This window comes from Pipistrellus hanaki, assembly GCF_964339955.1.
Source record: "Pipistrellus hanaki genome assembly, chromosome: 1".
Classification (NCBI taxonomy): domain Eukaryota; kingdom Metazoa; phylum Chordata; class Mammalia; order Chiroptera; family Vespertilionidae; genus Pipistrellus; species Pipistrellus hanaki.
In genome coordinates, this window is record NC_140503.1 from 189,621,110 (window position 1) to 189,641,892 (window position 20,783).

Sequence of the window (20,783 nt, forward strand, 5' to 3'; positions counted from 1 at the left end):
ATAGGGGACTTGAGCACCCCCAGGTTTTGTTATCTGCAAGGGATCCAGGCACCAATCCTCGGTGGATATTGAGGGACAACTTAAGTTTTGGGGGGAGTCAAAAATTATAGGCAGCCCAGACAATGTGGCTCAGTGGTTGAGCGTCAACCTATGAACCAGGAGGTCACAGTTCAATTCCCAGTCAGGGCACATGTCCGGGTTGCAGGCTCGATCCCCAGTGTGGGGCGTGCAGAATGCAGCTGATCAATGATTCTCTCTCATCATTGATATTTCTATCTCTCCCTCCCTCTCCCTTCCTCTTTGAAATCAATAAAAACATTTTAAAAATTAGATGCAGATTTTCAACTACGCAGGGGGTCGGTGTCCCTAACCCACGCTGTTCAAGGGTTAAGTATACACCAATCATTTGCAGATTTCAAGCTCTCCATACTCGGTTTTACAGCATTAACTACGTTCTTGAATAAAACCCGTCACATACTAGTATGTTCAAGAATCCTGAACTTCATTCAGGTCAGGAGCAGAAGCAAGCCTTTTCCCTCACACCGTTTCAGTGCTTCTCGTGAACTAAACTACTCTGGCCAAGTAGCCGCTCCTTTTCTTGATCAACAGACAGGTCAGAACCTGGGCCAGTGCAGGATAATAGCTAGAACTGGTCAGATCTATTTCCCACTTAATGTATTTTATACTTTATGTAATACCAAGCGTAACAACAGCGCCATTCTTCGCTGCTCTTCAGACACTATAATGTGAGATAACTTTGACAAATGGTTATAAAACTCAAACTCTATCCTAGCACGTGGCACCTCAGGAGCAGGATTAAGTGGCGAATGCCTTCTCCCTGCTTTTAGAGCGGAAGGGAACTGAAAGCAGTACAGAAGCAAACATGGAGCAGCACAGAACTGCACAGAATGAAATTATCTACATCTGAATTCACACCCCGTGCCCAGCCCTCAGCTAACATTTCCCTGCCTCCCGACCTGCCTCTACTTCTAGTGTGTAAGAAAGAAAACGGGACCTTATACCAGCACCCAACCATCCCTCCCAGCCACCTTCTCCCTGGCTATGTACTCCATCACCTTAAAGGGGATGAACCACAGTATCCTTTTTATTTTTCAATTATAGTTTACATTCAATATTATTTTGTATTAGTTTCAGGTGTACAGCATAGTGGTTAGACCATCATCTACTTTACAAAGTGATCTCCCCGATATGTCCAGTACCTACAATGTTACTGACTAGACTACAGTTCTCTTCCTGTCACTGCCATTTACAAAATTAGCTAATAGAGAAAGAAAACAAACCACAAAAATCCAAACATCAGGAACATGGTGATACATATAAAGTATTATAAACTGAAAACACACACACACCCACACACACACCCTCCGCCAGTAAGTATCCATGGGATAGACCCAGCTTGCCAGAAGTTCATGTGAGAAAGATTTAAGGATTTTGTTGACGATAAGCCCAGGATCATCCAGCAAAGTGACCTGGATACTCACAAGAATGAAAAGGCACGCAAAAAGCCCCTGGCATCGGGAGAAACGCCAGCCTTAGGTTAAGCAACGGGTCACGGTCTCACAGTCCTTCCTCGTAACTCAGGCCACATCGGAAGTCCCGTTCTTGGTTCTAGGAGACTCTAAAGGTTCTAGGCGGCAGCAAGAGTCCCAGGGCGCCTGTCAGTCCCTGGTGTAGACGGGGGAAAGGAGCTCAGGGGTCCAGCCTGAGAAGGAAGACGGGACACAGGTCCCTGCAAACCTGTCCCAGGGAGGCATGAGCCTGCTCTCGGAAATGGGAAGGAGAGAAGGTGAGACACGAAGTGAGAAAGGTTTCTGCTTAGAGGACAAAAACCTTTCAACTAGAGCTGTGTAAACGGTGTGGCCTTCCTAAGGAATGCTGAGCACCCCTTGAGCAGAAGGTTCGAGAACCCGATGGACAGAGCATGTCCTCACTGCTCAAAGTCAGACTTTCAATTCCCTGGGCCCAGGGCTTTGTGTGCAGGCAGACAGTGAGGAAGAAACTGCAGTAGCTGAGCCATGCCCCCCCCTCCCTACTCTGAGCCCCCTACTGGGTGGGAGGAGGAGCAAGGGCTGGGGCGGGGGGGGGGGGGTGTGTGTGTGTGTGTGTGTGTGTGTGTGTGTTAGAGGGTGATTTCATCTTCACAGGTATTTTAAACCGGGAACATTCCTAGAGAACCAACAGGGAAACCCAGGCAAACAAGAGATAAAGACTGGCACTGCCAGCCAAGATGGGTCGCGGGGCGTGTCCTCAAAGCTTTGTTGATTTTCCGGTGCCAAGGGAGCAGCCAACGTGTGTGGAGAAGCCTCAGGGACTCCCTGAACTTCAGCTCCAATCTACCCTGGATTAATTCTAGTCAAGGAACAGGAATTCCACCCACTAGGTGGGAGCTGTACCCTCCGAATCCTGCCGTTTTCCGAAGTGAGACCTCCTCTAGATGTACGAGGATAAGAGGAAAAATAAAATAAAGATAAGCCCTAAGGGGGGGGGGGGGGGGGGGAAAGCGAGGCCATCTTAATACCGTGGTTCTCTCCTTCAGACGGTGTTTAGTGAAAGGCAATCTCTCCACCCACCCCCCCACCCAGACCCCCAGACGTCTTGACTTGAGGATTCGTTCTGCTTTTTCTGTCTCTCTCCAGGGGTCTCATCCACTCCACCAAGGCTGAAAAGTATCAATTTTTTTTTAATTTTGTACTCTTTTTTTCCCCTTCTTTACAACTGAATTTATTGGGGTTACATTGGTCAATAATTATCTCAGTTTCAAGTATACAATTCTACACTACATTATCTGCACAATACGAAGTCTAGTCTCCTTCCAATAATTTCTTAATCTACAGCTTTAGCTCTGAATTCTTTCCTCAACTCGACTCAAATTTCCAAACACCTCTTTTAAGAAACACAGACTTCAGTCACGTTTGACCTTAAAACACCCAAATCCAGCTCATGCTCTTTCTCTCCCTTCTCCTGGTCTCCCAAATGCCTTCTAGGGAACTCGTTTCGAAACCTGGAAAGTGGTTTCTACTCTTCTCTCTCCTGACCCCATCTTTCCATCAGCTCTCTCATGATGAGCCCCAAACCCCAAGCGCTGGTCTAGGCCTGTACTATATTCAGCTACAGCAAGACCCCTGACCGGCAGCCTGCCCTGACCTCTCCCAGTGTATCTACGCCCCCACCCCACTCTCCACTGACAGCCTCATCTTCGAAACACACTCTGAGGGCCTCCGCCTGCCACTCACAAACCTGGGGCTGCTCTCTCGTCTCTTCCCAAACGCCAACACCCCAGCCTGACCTTCAGAACCCCTGTCATCTCTTCCCTGTGAGTTTCCTACTCACCAACTCCACTCAAACAAGTTCTGGGCTCCTGCTCGTTTGAATTTCCACCCCATGTAACTGCTTCCACCCAAATGTCCTTTCCCAGCACCTGGATGAAACCCTGGAACCTCTTGTTCAAACTACGTATTCATTTCATCACAAAACCCACCCATTCAGGGCTCTTTTTCTAGACCACACCAGGTGCCCATGATTGTCTTTAACTGGGATGAAATATAGTCTTTGGTTTGAAATGTACTTATTACATTAAAATGTCTAAACCCACTAAATTAAAATAAAATAAAAAAAATAGGACAGCAGCAGGTGCCCACATTTCCAGGGACTTTGGGGTGTTCTTGTAGATTCCCAGGTCTCGCTGGGCTTGCACTGTCGAGTTTGACAGCAGGCGGATGTGGGGATGCGGGCTTCGGTGCCCATCCTGGGCCCTTCCCCCTCAGAGAGGGGTCAGGGGCTCCACTGCCCGTTTATTCAATCAGGATTAAAGAAAAAAATTGCCAGAGAACTAAATAGATCCCAAATCTGCAGAGAGAGGTGCTCCAGGATGCTGTAGGCCTTTTGTAACACCCATATCCAAACCGCACGGCTGCTCCCAACAGGAAAACAATGGTTTTGAGAAGGACAAACCGTCCTGACTCTCCCCGCTGATTAAAACCAACAGTGAGATTGACAGGAGGGATTCTCTGCATTTGGAAAATTATTACCTCTGTGTCCGAAATGGCTCCTCGGAGGTTTCTGCATCTCCTTCAGGGCTACCGTGTGTAAGAACCTCAGCACACCCCTGCCTTCCCCTCCGTGCGGCAGCCACTGTGTGCCTTTCTCAGCCTGGCACCTGTGCCCCGAGTGTCCGGCTCAGAGAAGATGCACGATATCATGTAACAATATCACTGAACTTGAAGGAGAAGCTGGTGCTGTTGGCCAAGAATGTTGGAAACGTCATGGGACTACTCTGAATTGCGTGGCAATTGCAAAACTACTCGGGATTGCATGCTCTGGTGGTCCTGCACGCTGAGGAATTTCCCTGGGGAAGACGTTCCAACCATCACAATCTCAGCTCGCTGAGAGGACGGAGAACTGAGGAAATGAGGCTCTGGGGTGATGTTCTCTCTGCCACGTTAACATCGAGCCATAGAACTGAAGGGCTGCCTTTACTGAAACTCCAGCGTAACACAAATTCCTGTGTTATTACCATCAAATATGGGAAGAGAATCCCTTCCCCTCACCTAGAAACTCAGAAATACAGCTATTTTTGCCTGGCTGGCGTGGCTCAGTGGTTGAGCGTTGACCTATGAATCAGGAAGTCACGGTTTGATTCCCGGTCAGGGAACATGCCCGGGTTGCAGGCTCTATCCCCAGTGTGGGGTGTGCAGGAGGCAGCCGATCAATGATTCTCTCTCATCATTGATGCTTCTAACTCTCTCTCCTTCTCCCTTCCTCTCTGAAATCAATAAAAATATATTTTTTAAAGTACAGCTATTTCTGGAACCATTAGAGGGTTGTGACCATAGTAAATGTATCAGCACTGTTTTGTGCCCATTATACAATTAATTTCTTCATAATCAATGTACAAGGGGCTTTTGGTTTGTATTTCTAAAGTCAAATTTTACAAATCCTTAATATTTTAACTTTGGAAAATTACATGTATAAAAAAAAACAAAAAACACCTGACACAATAGAGACCATCACAATGGGCCTGTGCGAATGTCTCCAAGCAAATATGGTCTCAAAGGCCTCGCAGTCTGTTTTCACCTAAGGACCATTTCCTGTGGGCCCGCCCTGTGTGAAAAAGACTTCCGCAAAATACCATTGGGTCAATTCTCTGCCTTCAGGGGCCTACAATTATGGACTCTGCTAAACAAATAAACTTCCTTCCTATTTTTAAAGTTTCCCAAAATTGGAGAATGTACATCTTTGGTTGGCACTGTGTTCCCAGGACTTGAATAGCCATGGAAGCGAAGAAATTCTTCACCGTATTTTAAGAGATGAAGAAGACTTCAAAAACAGCTGAGCAGCCGCTGCCTCTTAAGGAAGGGGAATTTGAGGCAGAGTGTGTAACCTTGGGCAAGGTCACAGGGGCTGCTGGTGGCAGAGTCCTGGGGATTCTCTCTGCCCCATTCTCCCTTCATCTGGTCTACAATACATTGCTTGTGGCCTGACAACAGCATTTTGCTCTCGTTCTGTACGGCTGACCCAGGGCTTGTGCTTAATTCATACAGAATGTGATACAACAACAGAAGACTCTAAATATCATAGTGAGTATCAGGTGATGCAAAGACCTGTGGACTAAGTCAGAACACCTAAGCTGCAGCTTTGGGAAAGTGACCTCACCTCTGGAGGGCTCCCTTTTTTTTTTTTTTTCTATATATTTTATTGATTTTTTTTTACAGAGAGGAAGGGAGAAGGATAGAGAGTTAGAAACATTGATGAGAGAGAAACATCCATCAGCTGCCTCCTGCACACTCCCTACTGGGGATGGGCCCACAACCAAGGTACATGCCCTTGACCAGAACCGAACCCTGGACCCTTCAGGCCCAAGCAAAATTTATTAAGCCAAACTGGTTTCAGCAAGGCTCCCTTTATTTGATCTTTAGATAGATAGATAGATAGATAGATGATAGATAGATAGATAGATAGATAGATAGATAGATAGATAAAGTGGAGGACAGAACTAAAGAACTGTAAAGGTCTTCTCTATCCCTCAATTCCACGATGATGATGGCGGTGGCCTCAATGACAGCTGGCTCACCAAAGCTTGTCAGTGCTTCTCTGAGCCGGGCATTGTGCGAAGTATGTGCCGCAGCCCGGAGGATGGCTGCGGTCCCCACACTGGGGATGAACACATTCATGCCTGAGAGAAGTGACCTCCGACAAGTCCCTGGGAACAGGTGGAAAGAAGATGCGTCCCAGACCAAAGGCTCCAGGGTCCTCTCTTCCCTGTCGGAGGTGGACAATCTAAGATGATGGGCCTGACATGCAAGTAATACAGACCTAGATTCCAAATCATAGCAGTCATTCCACACAGTGTCCTCATTCCACAGAACAAGGCCTGAGGCCCAGGGAAGCATAACTTGAGTATAAGTCAAGAAATATACTGGAGCCGAAACCAGTTTGGCTCAGTGGATAGAGCATCGGCCTGAGGACTGAAAGGTCCCAGGTTGGATTCCGATCAAGGGCATGTACCTTGGTTGCGGGCACATCCCCGGTGGGGAGTGTGCAGGAGGCAGCTGATTGATGTTTCCCTCTCCTCGATGTTTCTGACTCTCTGTCCCTCTCCTTCCTCTCTGTAAAAAAATCAATATACTGGAAACCTGTGGCTGCACCTACAACGTGGCCTAGACAGGCTCTTCCTAATGAGTGCCTGGCGGTTCACTCACATCACTCATGTGACCCCCAAACAGCACTACCTCCGAGGCAGCAGGGCAATGGTCATCATTCCCATGGCATCTGGCCAAGGTTCAACAGCAAGCTCAGGGGCAAACCTGGGCTCCAGCCCACGCCTTTCACTTCCTGTCCGGTAGACTGCCCCGGGCTGGAGCAAGTGGCAACTGTGGTCATGTTCTCTGGAGAGCCTACTCAGAATAGACTCTTAGCACTGGGAACATTTTCCCGAGAGGCTGAATAACGACACAGCAGCATGGTTTCATGGCGCTTTGAAAAGAATGCCAGACAATAAGTGAGCACACCCTGAAGCTCCCAACTCAAGTAAACAAGAAAAGAGAAAACTCAGGTTCATGGTCATCTCAAAACTGAACTCTTCCAGTCTATCCCAACAGCTCCGAACTTCCCCACAATCTTGAGCTGTCTTCGATTTTCCTACCAGTGATTTTTTTTTTCACTTATTTCCTGTTTTCTTTTTCCCCTAATTCAGAACATCATGAAATTCAGGGATTCAAATATTATTAGTCCGACTTCCTGTATCGCTTCAATATGGCACACCTATTTTTAATTATTTTTTAAAACCGGTATTTGTGAAAGAGTACACACCTTATATTGCTTATAAAATCATGAAAAATATGAACGAACCTACTGTAAAGGACGGAAAATAAACGATTGCATGGAAGAGTGGGAAAGTTATAAAGAGAGATTATAAAAGGGCAGAAGGGAAATGCAGAGGGTGGGAAATGTAGTTTTAGAGTTGTTGGTATGAAAAATATAACTAATAAATAGAAACACGGGAATAAACTCTGCTTTCACTGTTGTACCTTAGTTGGGTGGGTGTCATCCAGTGCACTGAAATGTCCTGGTTCCATTCCAGGTCAGTGCCCAGCTCCTGCCCAGCTCCGCCTGGGTCCCCAGTAGGGGCTGTGCCGGAGGGAGTTGATGGATGTTTAACTCTCTCTCTCAATATTGCACACCTATTATATTTTTAAAAGCAGGTTAGTTATTCATTTTATGCCCCTCGCCTAAGGGAGAAAAGTTTCTTCGTGGGAAAGATATTTTTCAAAGTTCTGACCGCCCTGCCCCATATCCTGAACCTGTATTGCAATCCCTTTATTACAAAGATAGCATAGGTACAACAGATAAAATGCAAATATAGAGCCAGACGATTCAAGCTCAAATCTTTTTTTTTTTTTAATATATTTTTATTGATTTTTTTTTACAGAGAGGAAGGGAGGTAGAGAGCTAGAAACGTCGATGAGAGAGAAACATTGACCAGCTGCCTCCTGCACACCCCCTACCGGGGATGTGCCCGCAACCAATGTACACGCCCTTGCCTGGAATCGAATCTGGGACCTTTCAGTCCGCAGACCAATGCTCTACCACTGAGCCAAACCGGCTTTGGCTCAAGCTCAAATCTTAACAGCTCTATGTTACCTAACCCTCTGAACCCCAGTTTCCTCACACGCCTTTTCCAAAAAGTACAGGAGGCAGGAATAATACGATCGCTTCCACAATTATCTGGAAGTTGACTGCTCCCAACATCTCTGGCACATATGAAGTGCGCCAAAACATACTTATCTCTTTTTTTCCCCCCCATCGTTGTATTTACCCTAATGTAATTTTTCCTCCTGTGAAATCCTCTTTGCAGCTGATGTTCTGCACAAACTCAGCCTCCCAAATCAGAAGAGGAGAGATACAATAGACACTCCCACCCCACCTCCCACAGGCCACCCTGCTGGAAACGGGCACACTACGTGAAAACCGGATGGGATGGCCACTGCGGCCCAGCACTGGGAGCCACGCTGGACTCCCGCAACTTCCATTCTCTTCCACACTCGGATCCTGGCTCCTTGCACACAGATCATACAGCTCGGCCTCCCCCGCTCGTGGCATTTATGGCACCTTCCCATGTCCCACGATCTCCACCCATCCTCCCAACAGACAGATGCCAGCGTCAGGCTTCCTTTCTCTGAACTCTCCCTTGCAGGCCCCTCGACCCGCTCTGAAGTGCACATGGACAGAGCGGGTGACCACATCAAGCATTCTGAAATACAATATATCGCTGGACAGACACACACGCTTTGGACGTTAGTGACATACTTTCGAGACAAAGCACCAACAAGTGAGCAGGGCACCTTTAACGAGATATGCGAAAACCAGGGTCCGAGAACTCGGGTTTCAGTTCTGCCACAGACCATCTGTGTGGCTGTTCAAATGCAAATACTTCACTGCTCTGGGTCTCAGTTCCCTCATGTAGAAAACAGACAATGGAATTACACTCAAGATTACACTCTGGTAACAGCAAAATGACCACCACCAGGCTAACCACAACTACTGGTGTGTGTGCATGTGTTTGTGTGCTCACACCCTAGGCCAGTGGTCGGCAAACTCATGAGTCAACAGAGCCAAATATCAACAGTACAATGACTGAAATTTCTTTGGAGAGCCAGATTTTTTAAACTTAAACTTCTTCTAACGCCACTTCTTCAAAATAGACTCGCCCAGGCCGTGGTATTTTGTGGAAGAGCCACACTCAAGGGGCCAAAGAGCCGTGGTTTGCTACCACTGCCCTAGGATGTACTGGGATGAAAGATAGCACCTTTTGTTAACTCCAAATCTCCCAATCACTGGGTAATTTCTTTAACCCGATGTGCCTTCCCCAATGTTAAATATCACTGGTCTCAAAAACAAGGCAAACAGATTTGGAAAGCAACCCTGAATAATTCCAAAACATGCTGGAAAACTACCACTAGTATTTCTTATTCCTTTCCACGATCTACATACTCCACCCCTCAACTCAGTCATCTTTCTTTTAAAGACACAGCTCAGACCTCACCTCCTTCAAAGGTCTCCCAGGAAGCCCCAGCTGAGTGATTCCTTCTGCAGGCAACCGTGTTATCACATTTATTATCTTCCCGGGTGCCTTCTCCCTGCCTGAAGGCTGGGCCCGTGGCCTGCTCATCCCTGGAGCCACGGTGCCCAGCACCACACATGCACTAAGCCATGGGCTTAAATCACAAAGTCAACCATGTTTTGTTTTTGTTTTGTTTTTTAAATATATTTTATTGATTTTTTTTTTTTTTTTTTTTTTTCAGAGAGGAAGGGAGAGGGATAGAGAGCTAGAAACATCGATGAAAGAGAAACATCGATCAGCTGCCTCCTGCACACCCCCTACTGGGGATGCGCCTGCAACCAATGTACATGCCCTTGGCCAGAATCGAACCCGGGACCTTTCAGTCCACAGGCCGACACTCTATCCACTGAGCCAAACCGGTTTTGGCCTACCATGTTTTAAACAACTTACATTCACTACTGTTCTTGACCATTTCCTAAGCACATTTTGACATTATTCAATTTTAAAACAGGATCTACATTTTTTTTTTTTAAATAAATACAGGATATACTAGATGAGAAAACAGGCTCAGCAAAGTTAACCAGTTAAGTGACAGAAGTCTGTGAGTTTAATCCCATTATAACACTTGACAGATAGAAAAATAATTTGCTGGAAAGCTACCAAAGGACATGAACACTAAAAAAAAAAAAAAAAAAAAAAAAAATTCCATTATGTCTTTCTTATACACCTAACAAACAGTGCAGAAGACTGCTGATTCATCATTCTTCCAGAGTAAAATCCGAGATAACAGAAATAATGGGAAATTAGGGATGCTTGTTTAGATTCACAAATATAACCAATATGAAGTATTGCTTTTCTGTTTTATAGATGTTCCTGAGTATCACTGTGTGCTATAAAATAAAATTTAAAAGGACTAATTATTATTTTTACTCATTATAAGTTAACAGCCAAAAGAAAAGGGGAGGAGGGAATTACTCCACATCATCTGTCATCAGGAAAAATGCACATGAAAGCAGCAATGAGATGCCACTACACGACTATAGAATGGCCAACATCGGGAACCCTGACAAGGCCAAATGAGGAGGTGGAGCAACGGAACTCTCTCTCACTGCTGGTGGGAAGCAAATGTTATAGCCACTTTGGCAGGCAGCTTGACAGCTGATGTTCTTCTGAGAAAAATCTAGCTCCAGTATTAAAAGAGAAGCGATACATTATACACTCATACCCCATCTCCCACAGCTGCTGCGAAACCTAAAATTGCTCTTTTGAAAAGTCTATTTAAGACCACACATATTCTTACCGTATGATCCAGCAACTGTGCTCCTTGGCATTTACCCAAAGGAGGTGAAAACTTATGTCCACACAGAAACCTGCTCGCAGATGTGTACAGCCGCTTATTCATAATTGTCAAAACTTGGAAGCAACTAAGATGTACTTCTATAGATGAACAGATAAACTTGGTCCATCCAGACAACGGAATACTAGTCAGCGCTAAAAAGGGAGCAATCAAGCCATGGAAAGACACAGAAGAAACTTAAATGTACATTACTAAGTAAAAGTCGATCTGAAACAGATATATATTTTACGATTCCAACTATATGAAATTCTGGAAAAGGCAAAATTATAAAGGTCACTGGTTGCCAGGGGGTGAGGGGAGGAAGAGCTGAAGAGGCAGAGCATAGAGGATTTTTAGGACAGTGGAGCTTTTTGGTATATACTATATGTCATTATGCATTTGTCCAAACACAGAATATACACTGAGTGGCCAGATTATGATGATCTCTGAATGCATAATAATCTGGCCACTCAGTGGGTGTGTGTTAGAGGCTTGGTGCATGAATTCATGCATGGGTGGGATCCGGCCAGCTTGGCTAGGGGGAGAGGACATGGGCGGTTGGCCCACCTGCCTGCTGGTCAAACTCCTGGTTGAGGGGACAATTTGCATATTAGCCTTTTATTACATAGGATATACATTGAGTGACCAGATTATTATGTGTTCAGAGATCATAATAATTTGGCCACTTAGTGCACACCATCAAGAATGAACTGTAGACTTGGGTAATAATAATAATATGTCAGTGCAGGTTTATGTAACAAACGTACTAACATGGTTGGAGATATTGCTAACAGGGGAGGCTACGCATGTGCAGGAACAGAGGATTTATGGGAAATCTCTGAGACTTCTACTTAATTTTGCTGTGAAACCTATAATTGCTCTTTTTTAAAAGTCTATTTAAAAATGAGAGGGATGGGCAATGAATTTATTTACTGAATAATAATCTGATTCCTACTCTATATTTGGGGTAAAGTTAAATATACTGAAAAAGAGGAAAGGCCAACAATGTATTTTTAAATTTCAATAAACTAAAGAGTTAATGTGTAAAAAGTTCAAATTTTTTTAAAGGTGCAAGAGCACACAGTATAAAATCTTCCTTCCACTCCTGATCCCCAGACACCCAACTTCAAGGTTACTGTTGATTTTAAGTTTTATTTCATTAATTTCTACTGTTATCGTCCCAGAGGATACAAGGAACTAACCTGAAATCATGGCATTTGTCTAGGAAAAAAAAGATTAGCAGCTCCTATGTCTAAAGGTAGCTGTAACCGAAAACACAGACCGTAAGAACTCCCAGTGTGGTCCCCAGACCTGCAGTGCCAACATCGCCAGGGTGCTTGTTGCAAATGCAGGGCCTTGGGCTCCATCCCAGACCTTCTAAAGCAGAACTGCACTTGAACAAGATGCCCAAGTGATCTGTACGTCCTGGCATAAAACACAACACCACCTCTGTTTTCGTGGGGCTTACAGGCTAAGAGAAGAGATAAAATATTCAAGTAGCTCAAGGCCTCACACGGCATGGGCTATGTGGCTACGAGAGTTTGGGCAGAGACCTGCTTTAGTCCCTGCAGGGATGCCCATGGCCCCAGGATAAAATGCCAGCTCCTCTGAAGGGGTCTGGGTGCCGCGTGCAGCCTGGCCCCTGCTCACCTGGCCAGTCCCACCCTCTGCTGCTCCCCATAGTGGACTCTCCTCCCAGCCTGCCCAGCAGCCTGCACCTGAGGTTCCTCCCACGTGCTTGCAGGCCTTCCTCTGCACGTGCTGCTCAACTGCCTGCCACCCTCGGGTGACTCCTCTTTGACCACCTGCACGCGGGGCCAGAGCCACTCCCTTCTCTCCCATGCCACAGCCCAGCTGGCGGGTGGTCTGAAACCCCCCCCCCCCCCCTTGCAGAGAAGCTCCCACGAGGCAGAGGACATGCGCTCGGGCATATGTTCTACCCTGTGTAGTACAATTCAATGAATAAATGAATGAATGAGTAAGTTTCCGGGAAGGGGTGAAAGATGGAGCAGAGGCACAGGTAGGCTAAGATCAGCTTAGGGAATGTGGAAAGCAAACTAACGTTTGCTTTTTTTCTCTTAGGAGAACTGCTCTGGCCTCAATGGATTAGGTGGAGTTCCCATCCCTGCTTTTCTCCATTCTCTCTGAGCAAACCCCCCTCTTGGGCTCCCAAAGCCAAGAGGAGCTACTACCACCGCCAGACAAAAACGCCCCACGGATTCTCAGCTGAAATCTCATTCGGGGCCACCTTAGAGCTGCCGAGCAGTCAGCAAATTTTTCACATTCTAGGGATAGTTTCACTATGACGAAACCATTTCCCTCTTTATTAAACGCAAATATCCACTAATTAAAAGTCATACAAGTCTACAGGAGAGGAAAAGAAAAACGTTTACTATGTTATTTTTAAATAACCCATCCCATAAAGCTAGGACACGCCAGCATGGGACTGGCTTGAAGTAAGACAGAGGAACTGCTGCCTGAACGCCGGCCAGCCGGATCACACCTTCCAGGAAGGCTGCTGTGTGCTGTGCAAACAGAAAGGCGAGTCCGCCCGATGGCAGGCCCCCGAGGTGGGCTGCCCCAGCCTGCAGAAAACCTCGGAGGTGAATGAACAAATGAGCCCGGCGGCCGGGCACAGCTCCGCCTGAAGGCCGTGGTTGGGAGCCGCTGAACAAAGGACACGCTGCACTTGAACTCGGCGCAGAAGTAATTGGCTACCTGGTCGTTTGCGGCCACCTCAGACAAACAAGACGGCAAAGCCACCGGTCACATCATCTCAGAAGATAAAGAACGTCCGTGTATCCACTGGTGCTCCTTCCTCACTCCCCAAGTCCAAGCCCCGCTATCACCTCCGGCCCGAACAGCAACAGTCTCTCTGCTCCCAGGGCCTGAGGTCACCCCCGTTCTTTCCCACCCTCTGATCCTATGGTTGGCAAACTTCGGCTCTCGAGCCACATGCGGCTCTTTGGCCCCTTGAGTGTGGCTCTTCCACAAAATACCATGGCCTGGGCAAGTCTATGTTGAAGAAGTGGCATTAGAAGAAGTTTAAGTTTTAAAAAAATTTGGCTCTCAAAAGAAATTTCAGTGGAAACCGGTTTAGCTCAGTGGATAGAGTGTCAGCCTGTGGACTGAAAGATCCCAGGTTCCATTCCGGTCAAGGGCATGTACCTTGGTTGTGGGCACATCCCCAGTGGGGGGCGGAAGGGGGGGGGCGGAGGCAGCTGGTCAATGTTTCTCTCTCATTGATGTTTCTAGCTCTCTATCCCTCTCCCTTCCTCTCTGTAAAAAATCAATAAAAATATATTTTAAAAAAAAGAAAGAAAGGAAGAAAGAAAGAAAGAAAGAAAGAAAGAAAGAAAGAAAGAAAGAAAGAAAGAAATTTCAGTCATACTGTTGATATTTGGCTCTGTTGACTAATGAGTTTGCCGACCACTGCTCTAATCCATTGCCCTGTCAAGAAAATCCAAACCTGTATGGCGCCTGCAGAGCCTTAGATGGTCAGGCCCAGATCCCCCCTCTGGGCTCAGGGTCTCCCTGCCTTCTTCCTGCTGCTTCAGCAGGCCCACCTGGTGCCGCCCCCAGGCCTCGCAAGCTCCCTGCTGCTCCCTCTGCCTGGACCACGTTTAGTGCCCCCTCACCCACGCTGATGAAATGTCACCTCCTCGCCACCCCAGGCCCCAGTCACTCTATCAAACTGCCTAGGCCTCACCACCATCTGAAATTACCTTGGTCATCTGCTAGCCTACTTCTCCTAGCTGTCTCTCCTATCTAGCATTCGAGCTCCGTAAAAACATGGAATAGGTGTCTGCCTTGTTCACTACTTCGTCTCCAGTTCTTCAAACAGTACCTGACACACAGTAGGTGCTCATAAATATCTGCATTAAAAATAAACTTTTCTGCATTAAAAACATTTTGTTGAATGACATTAACTGAATAGTGGCTGCAAACCTATGTTTTAAGCAAGGCCAAGATATGAGAAACGTGGTATTACATACAATATCGATTAGTAACCGATTGTTTGTTTCACAGAAGGACTCATTCCTTCCCTGATGCATTTTTAAGTATTTGGCTTACGAAACTTCAGTGTGCGTTTTTTTAAAGGCTAAACCCATTGGGCAAAGTGAACTAACTCCCCCAGGGCAGGAGCAGGACCCGGTACACAGAAGGCACCCAGGAAACATCTGCTAAATAAATACATGCGCCCTGGAAAATAACTTCATACAAAGGCCTAAACAATATGAAACTGCACTAGGATTTGAGAACACAATAAATTTGACTGTACTTAGGTCCCACTTTCCATTTCACCCTGATAAATGGGCATATATATTTATAATCCACTAATCTGAGGTACTGGCAATCATCTTAGCTATCATCTTTACAGGCAGGTGCAATTCAGAAAGTCGCCTGGCAGTTCTGCTGCAGTTAGTCTTCACCAACTGATATAGGGAGGCACAGAAATATTCTACACGGCCAGGCTGCTGGAGGATGGGTTTAGTAGGAACATCACAAAGCTTGAGAGGTTTGTTTTTACTTATAATCTATGAAAAAAACAACAACAACAACAACAACAAAAAACCCCTCAAGTGCTCCCAAAGAAAGAGTAATCAAGAAAGCACACCTCTATATAACCGGTCCCTGTTTGTGATACAATGCATGCCTGCTTTAATGTTCCAGGTCATGCCCAATATAAAACAAACCAAAAAAAAAAAAAGCATATTATTGTTTTCTTTTTTAACAGATAATCTCTTTGAAATAAAATCCTTCCCTGTTTTGGCTTTATTCTTACACCATGAAATCACTCACTGTAAACAGTCATGCAATGTTAACGCATTATCCAAGAAAAGCAAATTCATGTTCAGGTATCCATCTGCTCCTAGTTACACCCACTCCCCTCTCCTACCAGCTGTTGAGATGCAGTTTGCAAAGGTCAAAATTGGAAATAAAATTAGATGTCAGGTGTGTGCTATATGCACTTGTGTGTTTTTGAAGGGTCATTCTGAAGCCAAATATAAATGCACTCAGGGATTATGCACATTGTGTGCATTATCGGTGCCTCTTGCTTCTGCTTTTAAAACATCCCCTAATCTATAATGCACAGAGTGTTAATGAAATAAATTCCACAGAAAATCACTCTTATAATCTATAGCCCCAATAAATGAACTTTCACAGTCTAAAAGCTCTTGCAGAATAACATATTGTCTATAAAAATCAATTTCAGGATACGATTTATAATAGCACACCGCCTACAAGAAATAAAATATAAAGTAACAATATTTTTAAAAATTTATGCTGACAACTGTTAAATTTGCTCCAAAAACAATTCAGCTTGTTGTTGGTTTTGTTCTGCAGTTTAAACAATTTTGGAATAACATGATTCAGGATTTAGATCCAATTATTAACATATAGTTCATTTACATAAGCTTTTTAAAAGTGTTGCTAGCTGGCTGACAATCCTTATAAAAGTATTATTATTATTGTTATAAATAAGGTTTTGGGGTATGGTGTTCTCACTGTCACCTCCACAGGCCAATGTAAACTACAAAATCCATCTCACTCCCATAGAGAAAAGTGTTTTATTAAATACATTTTGGAAAAGTAAATAAAAATATCAAACAGTACTGGCAATATGTTGAGGGGTTTTTATGTGGTTTTTTTTTTTTTTTTTTAGATTTACTTCTTATTGATTTTAAAATTAAAAAAACATGAGTTTCAGGTTTTTTTTTTCTTTTTGAACTTACAGCATAAATATAAAAAAATAGATTAAAATCCTCAAACTAGACTCAGTAAGTAAAATATAACCAGGCCACACAGCATAAATTACTTTTTAAACTACATAATATCATTTTTTTTAATTAGCATTATTTATAAAAGCCATTATATTAGCTGTCAATTCAAATCAGAAAATCCGGGCTTATCCATTTTTCTTTAGCAAAAAGTGATGATTCAAAACTTTGTCATTTCATTTTCCCACCAGCTGTTTCAGAAAGTGAAGATTCTCTGAGACTTCAGTGGTGGACTAGGACATAGCACTTGTCTAATAACTAATCTTATTCGGTTTCTGTGTCTCCATTTTAGTAAAACCTAAATGACAGGCAAAGCCTTACCTGCCTCATTAGCAGGTACTCATAGAAATGTACTTTCAAACAACACTCTAAAAGGGAGGCATCATAACTAGAGCTATAACGACCACCTAATTAGTAGCCATAAAGGGCCACGGGAATGGCTAAGGGGTTTTCTCAGTGTGAGCTTATTATGCAACCTGCCATACCCAGGGAGCAGCAGCCCTGCTAAGGTGCTAGCAAAGGGAGGGATCCTGGGGAGCCAGCAAGACGCCCCATTGCCCTGCTGACCTAGAGACTGTGCGGGATGCCACACTCAAACCACACAAACACCTGGTGCTCCGGGTGGCATTATTCTGCCTATCACTGTGTGCTTAGGCTGGTGGGAACTCTGGAAACCCACTCCCATCGCTTCCTTTCAGCACTAGTGAAACTGGTCTGGATAGGTAACGCTCCATTATTCTGAAGGCGCCAACGATCCGAAAATAAAACTTTAAGGAAGTAGAGAGCAAAGAACTGGCGTTTACCACTCAGACTGCAAAGCCTTGCTTCTGAAACCAGGGAGTTTAAAAAACAAAAGACAGGCACTCTCTGGGTGCACTGAGTTCATCAGCCTCATGGGCATCCTCAGTGATCCATCCCAGACAACCAATCACACGCTGAGGTCCAGGAGAAGGGTACCCGGGCCCCCAAGCCGGGTAAACCTCAGCGGTGGGTCCCAGGAGCATGGGGGGGAGATTGAGGAGGGGAGGAGCTGCAGGGCCAGAACAGGAACGAGCGAACCCCTGGGTCCCCGCGGCCAGCCTCACTCTCCCTATCTGTGAAATGGGCGTGACACCACTTGCCCCTTTCGCTCCACAGGACGGACAATGAATGAACGGACAATGAATGAATGAGAACCAACAGGACAACGACCTGGGCGGGATGCACCGGCCGCCCTCCCCGCGGACCCGGGGCTGCGGGGCGCCCCGGCTCAGTCGGACCCTCCCGGCCACCAACGCTCCCCGCGCTCCGGACCCCCCGATGGCCTGACAGTTACAACTGTTCCCGGGGCCGCGCCTGCCGCCGCCGGGACAGCAGCTCCCGGGGGGCCATCGGGGCCATCGGCCGCGGTAACGGTCACGGACGCCGCCTACCTTGGCCACCCAGCTGAACAATGGTGACATCGCGGGCCGGGCTGCGGCTCCTCCTCGCCCGCCGCTCCGCTCACGCCCGCCGCCGCCAGCTCGCGGAGCGGGGGCCGCGGGCACGGCTCCCCGGCGCCGGCTCTGGAGGCGGCGGCTCCTCCCCGCGCGTCACTGCCCGGAGGGTCGCACCCGCGGGACCGCCCGGCCCAGAAAGGGAAGTGGGTGGGGACGATCGGGGAGGGAGGGGAGGGGAGCGCCGGCCCCGCCCTCTCCCCGCCTCCCCCCTGCACCCGCGGCCCGGGCGCGCGGCGGGAAGTTGGGAGGCGCGGGGTCCCCCTGCTCTGGGCCGCCCCGCGCGCAGCAGCAGCAGCTCGAGGAGAAGGAGGAGGAGGAGGAGTCCAAACCCTGAGCCAGAAATCCCTGTCTCTGCCTCTGAGGTCTGATCAAGAGCCCCAGATGGCAGAGAACACAAAGCCCGCCCAACTTTCCAGGGGTGACCCCCACCCCGAAAGCCGGGAGACGGCTGGTAACAAAAGGACTAGTGTTTCCCTGGTCCCTAAGAACCTTTATGTAATCGAAGGTGGTTTTCCCAGAGGCAGACAACTGGGCTATTGAGACGGGAAAAGGGCGGAGGAAAAGAACCGCCAGCTCCTGCCGGCGGAGGGGGCAGCGACGGGAGGGAGGAACGTTGGTTTCACCCGTTCTCCTCCCCCCCGGCGAGATAAGACAAGGGTAGGAGACGGTTTATGGCTACAAAGGTTAGAGGGAGTTTCAAACTCAGACACCCTGAGAGTTCCACGTTGAAAAAAAAAACAAACCAACAAATTAAATTCAAAAGGCCAAAGGTCTGGTAGCGGATGCATGTGTCATGCATATGCTGAGCCACTCACTGAGTTCCAATTGGCCACCTGGGTCCAAGAATTTTGCTTCTCTTTCCTTTTGTCCTATCAATTGTGCATTATCTTCATGGTAGGTGAGTAAGCCCTTTTAATGATATTCCCGAAACGCCTGGCATCTGAGTTAGGTGGGTATATTAATTATCTATTGCTGAGTTACAAAATACCCCAAAAATCTGAGATGCTTAAAAAACAACCGTTTCTGGGTCAAGGTCTCTCTTGAGAGCGCTGTTAGCTGGGGCTGCAGGCATCTCAAGACTGGGCTGGGACTGAAGGGTCCCCTTTCTCTGTCACTCGCTCTCGTTCTCAGGATTCAGTTCCGTGCAGGCCCTGGGTCTCTGCCTCAGTTTCTTGCTGCATCATGGTGGTCCTTTTATTCTCCTTCCCAGGAGGGTGCATGGGAATGAGGTAAAGGATAAAGGCGTGGGGGAGTCCAAAGTGATATCATTCTAACAGAAGGATCTGGATAATTGAAAATAGCCTTAGAAGCATCCTCGGGAAGTGGCTTCCTTTTATTCTTTTAAGCAGAGATGGTCCCTAAAGAAATTAAAAGGTAGGAAAGGGGAGTGCATTTGTACTCCTTTAACCACATCTTTCTCTGTTAGCCCATCACTTCCCCGAGCAAGTGGAAGAGATGGAGGCTGAGAGCTCCATTAAAGCCAAAGACCAGCAGCCTGGATATCACCTGACAATGTGTTAGAAATGCAGGCCCTGACCTGGTCCAGATCGACTGAGTCAGAGCCTTCATTTCACCACGAGTCCAGGTAGCACATTAAAGTCTGAGAATGCACTTGTATGTGAGACTTATTAACATTGGTCTAATCGTCATCATCATCATAAATTACTGACAAACAACCCCCTAAGAGGGCAGCTGAAACTGTCCCGTGTCCTTGGAATGGTGTGAACAAGCTGAGCGAGAGAGAAATCTCAAGGGTTCCTAGGCAACAGCATAGTTTTGATGGGAGGGGATGGGCAGCTGGGGACCAGCTGGACTGATGACAAACATTGTCACACTCCATCACTCCATCCCTCAGCTTTACAGGAATGCTCAGAACTTAGAAGCAACACGGGGAGAGAATAAGGGAAGCTCAAAATTGACTAAAGAAACCTGAATTACCTCTCACTGATTCAGATCCACTTTATGCTACTTGCGTAGGAGGTGGGGAAGCAAAAGAAAACAAACTTTTTTCATTAAATTTAGGAGAATAAAATTGCACTTCCTTTTTAAAAAGTATATATTTTATTGATCTTTTTACAGAGATATAGAGAGTTAGAAACATCGACGAGAGAGAAGCATCAACCAGCTGCCTCCTGCACACCCCCCCACTAGGGATGTGCCCACAACCAAGGTACATGCCCTTGACCAGAATCGAACCTGGGACCTTCCAGTCCGCAGACCGATGCTCTATCCACTGAGCCAAACTGGTTTCAGCTAAAATTGCACTTCTTACCAAAAAAAAAAAAAAAAAAAAAGAATTCAGATCAAATCCTGAGTGTAATATAGTACAAGTGGATAATATGTAGGTGAAATAGGGAAGCTTTTAAACAAAAACTTCATTTGTTTAAACCTGCATCCACATCTCCACATGAGTGGAGGCCCTTGCAGATCTTGGTCTGAACTTGCCTACAGCTGACATCTCTTTTAGACTCACAGAGGCCTCCCTCTGCTCCAGGTCTCCCTGGTCCAGGACTGGGCAAAATCACTCATGTCATGGGCACCTAAGTGCCTTCCCACAGGGCAGATCTGTAAGGTGGGGGCTCTAACACCAAATATTTTAAGAAATA

At 46.4% G+C, this 20,783-nt stretch overlaps 1 protein-coding gene across 4 annotated transcripts in view; it reads right to left on the reverse strand.

The window, feature by feature from the left end:
• The window catches only part of TBC1D1 (TBC1 domain family member 1), a 213,343-nt gene that overhangs the window by 119,424 nt on the left and 73,136 nt on the right, over positions 1-20,783 (reverse strand). Inside the window, exon 1 of one of the 4 annotated variants that reach the window (XM_084900529.1) lies at positions 18,112-18,258. The exons of 2 other annotated variants lie outside the window; for them this stretch is intronic. In XM_084900529.1, the coding sequence (XP_084756655.1) occupies positions 18,112-18,141 (30 nt within the window). In that variant the 5' untranslated portion in view covers positions 18,142-18,258. Of the gene's footprint in view, positions 1-18,111; positions 18,259-20,783 lie in introns of those variants that run through there. One more of the 4 variants, XM_084900528.1, reaches the window with a different exon arrangement.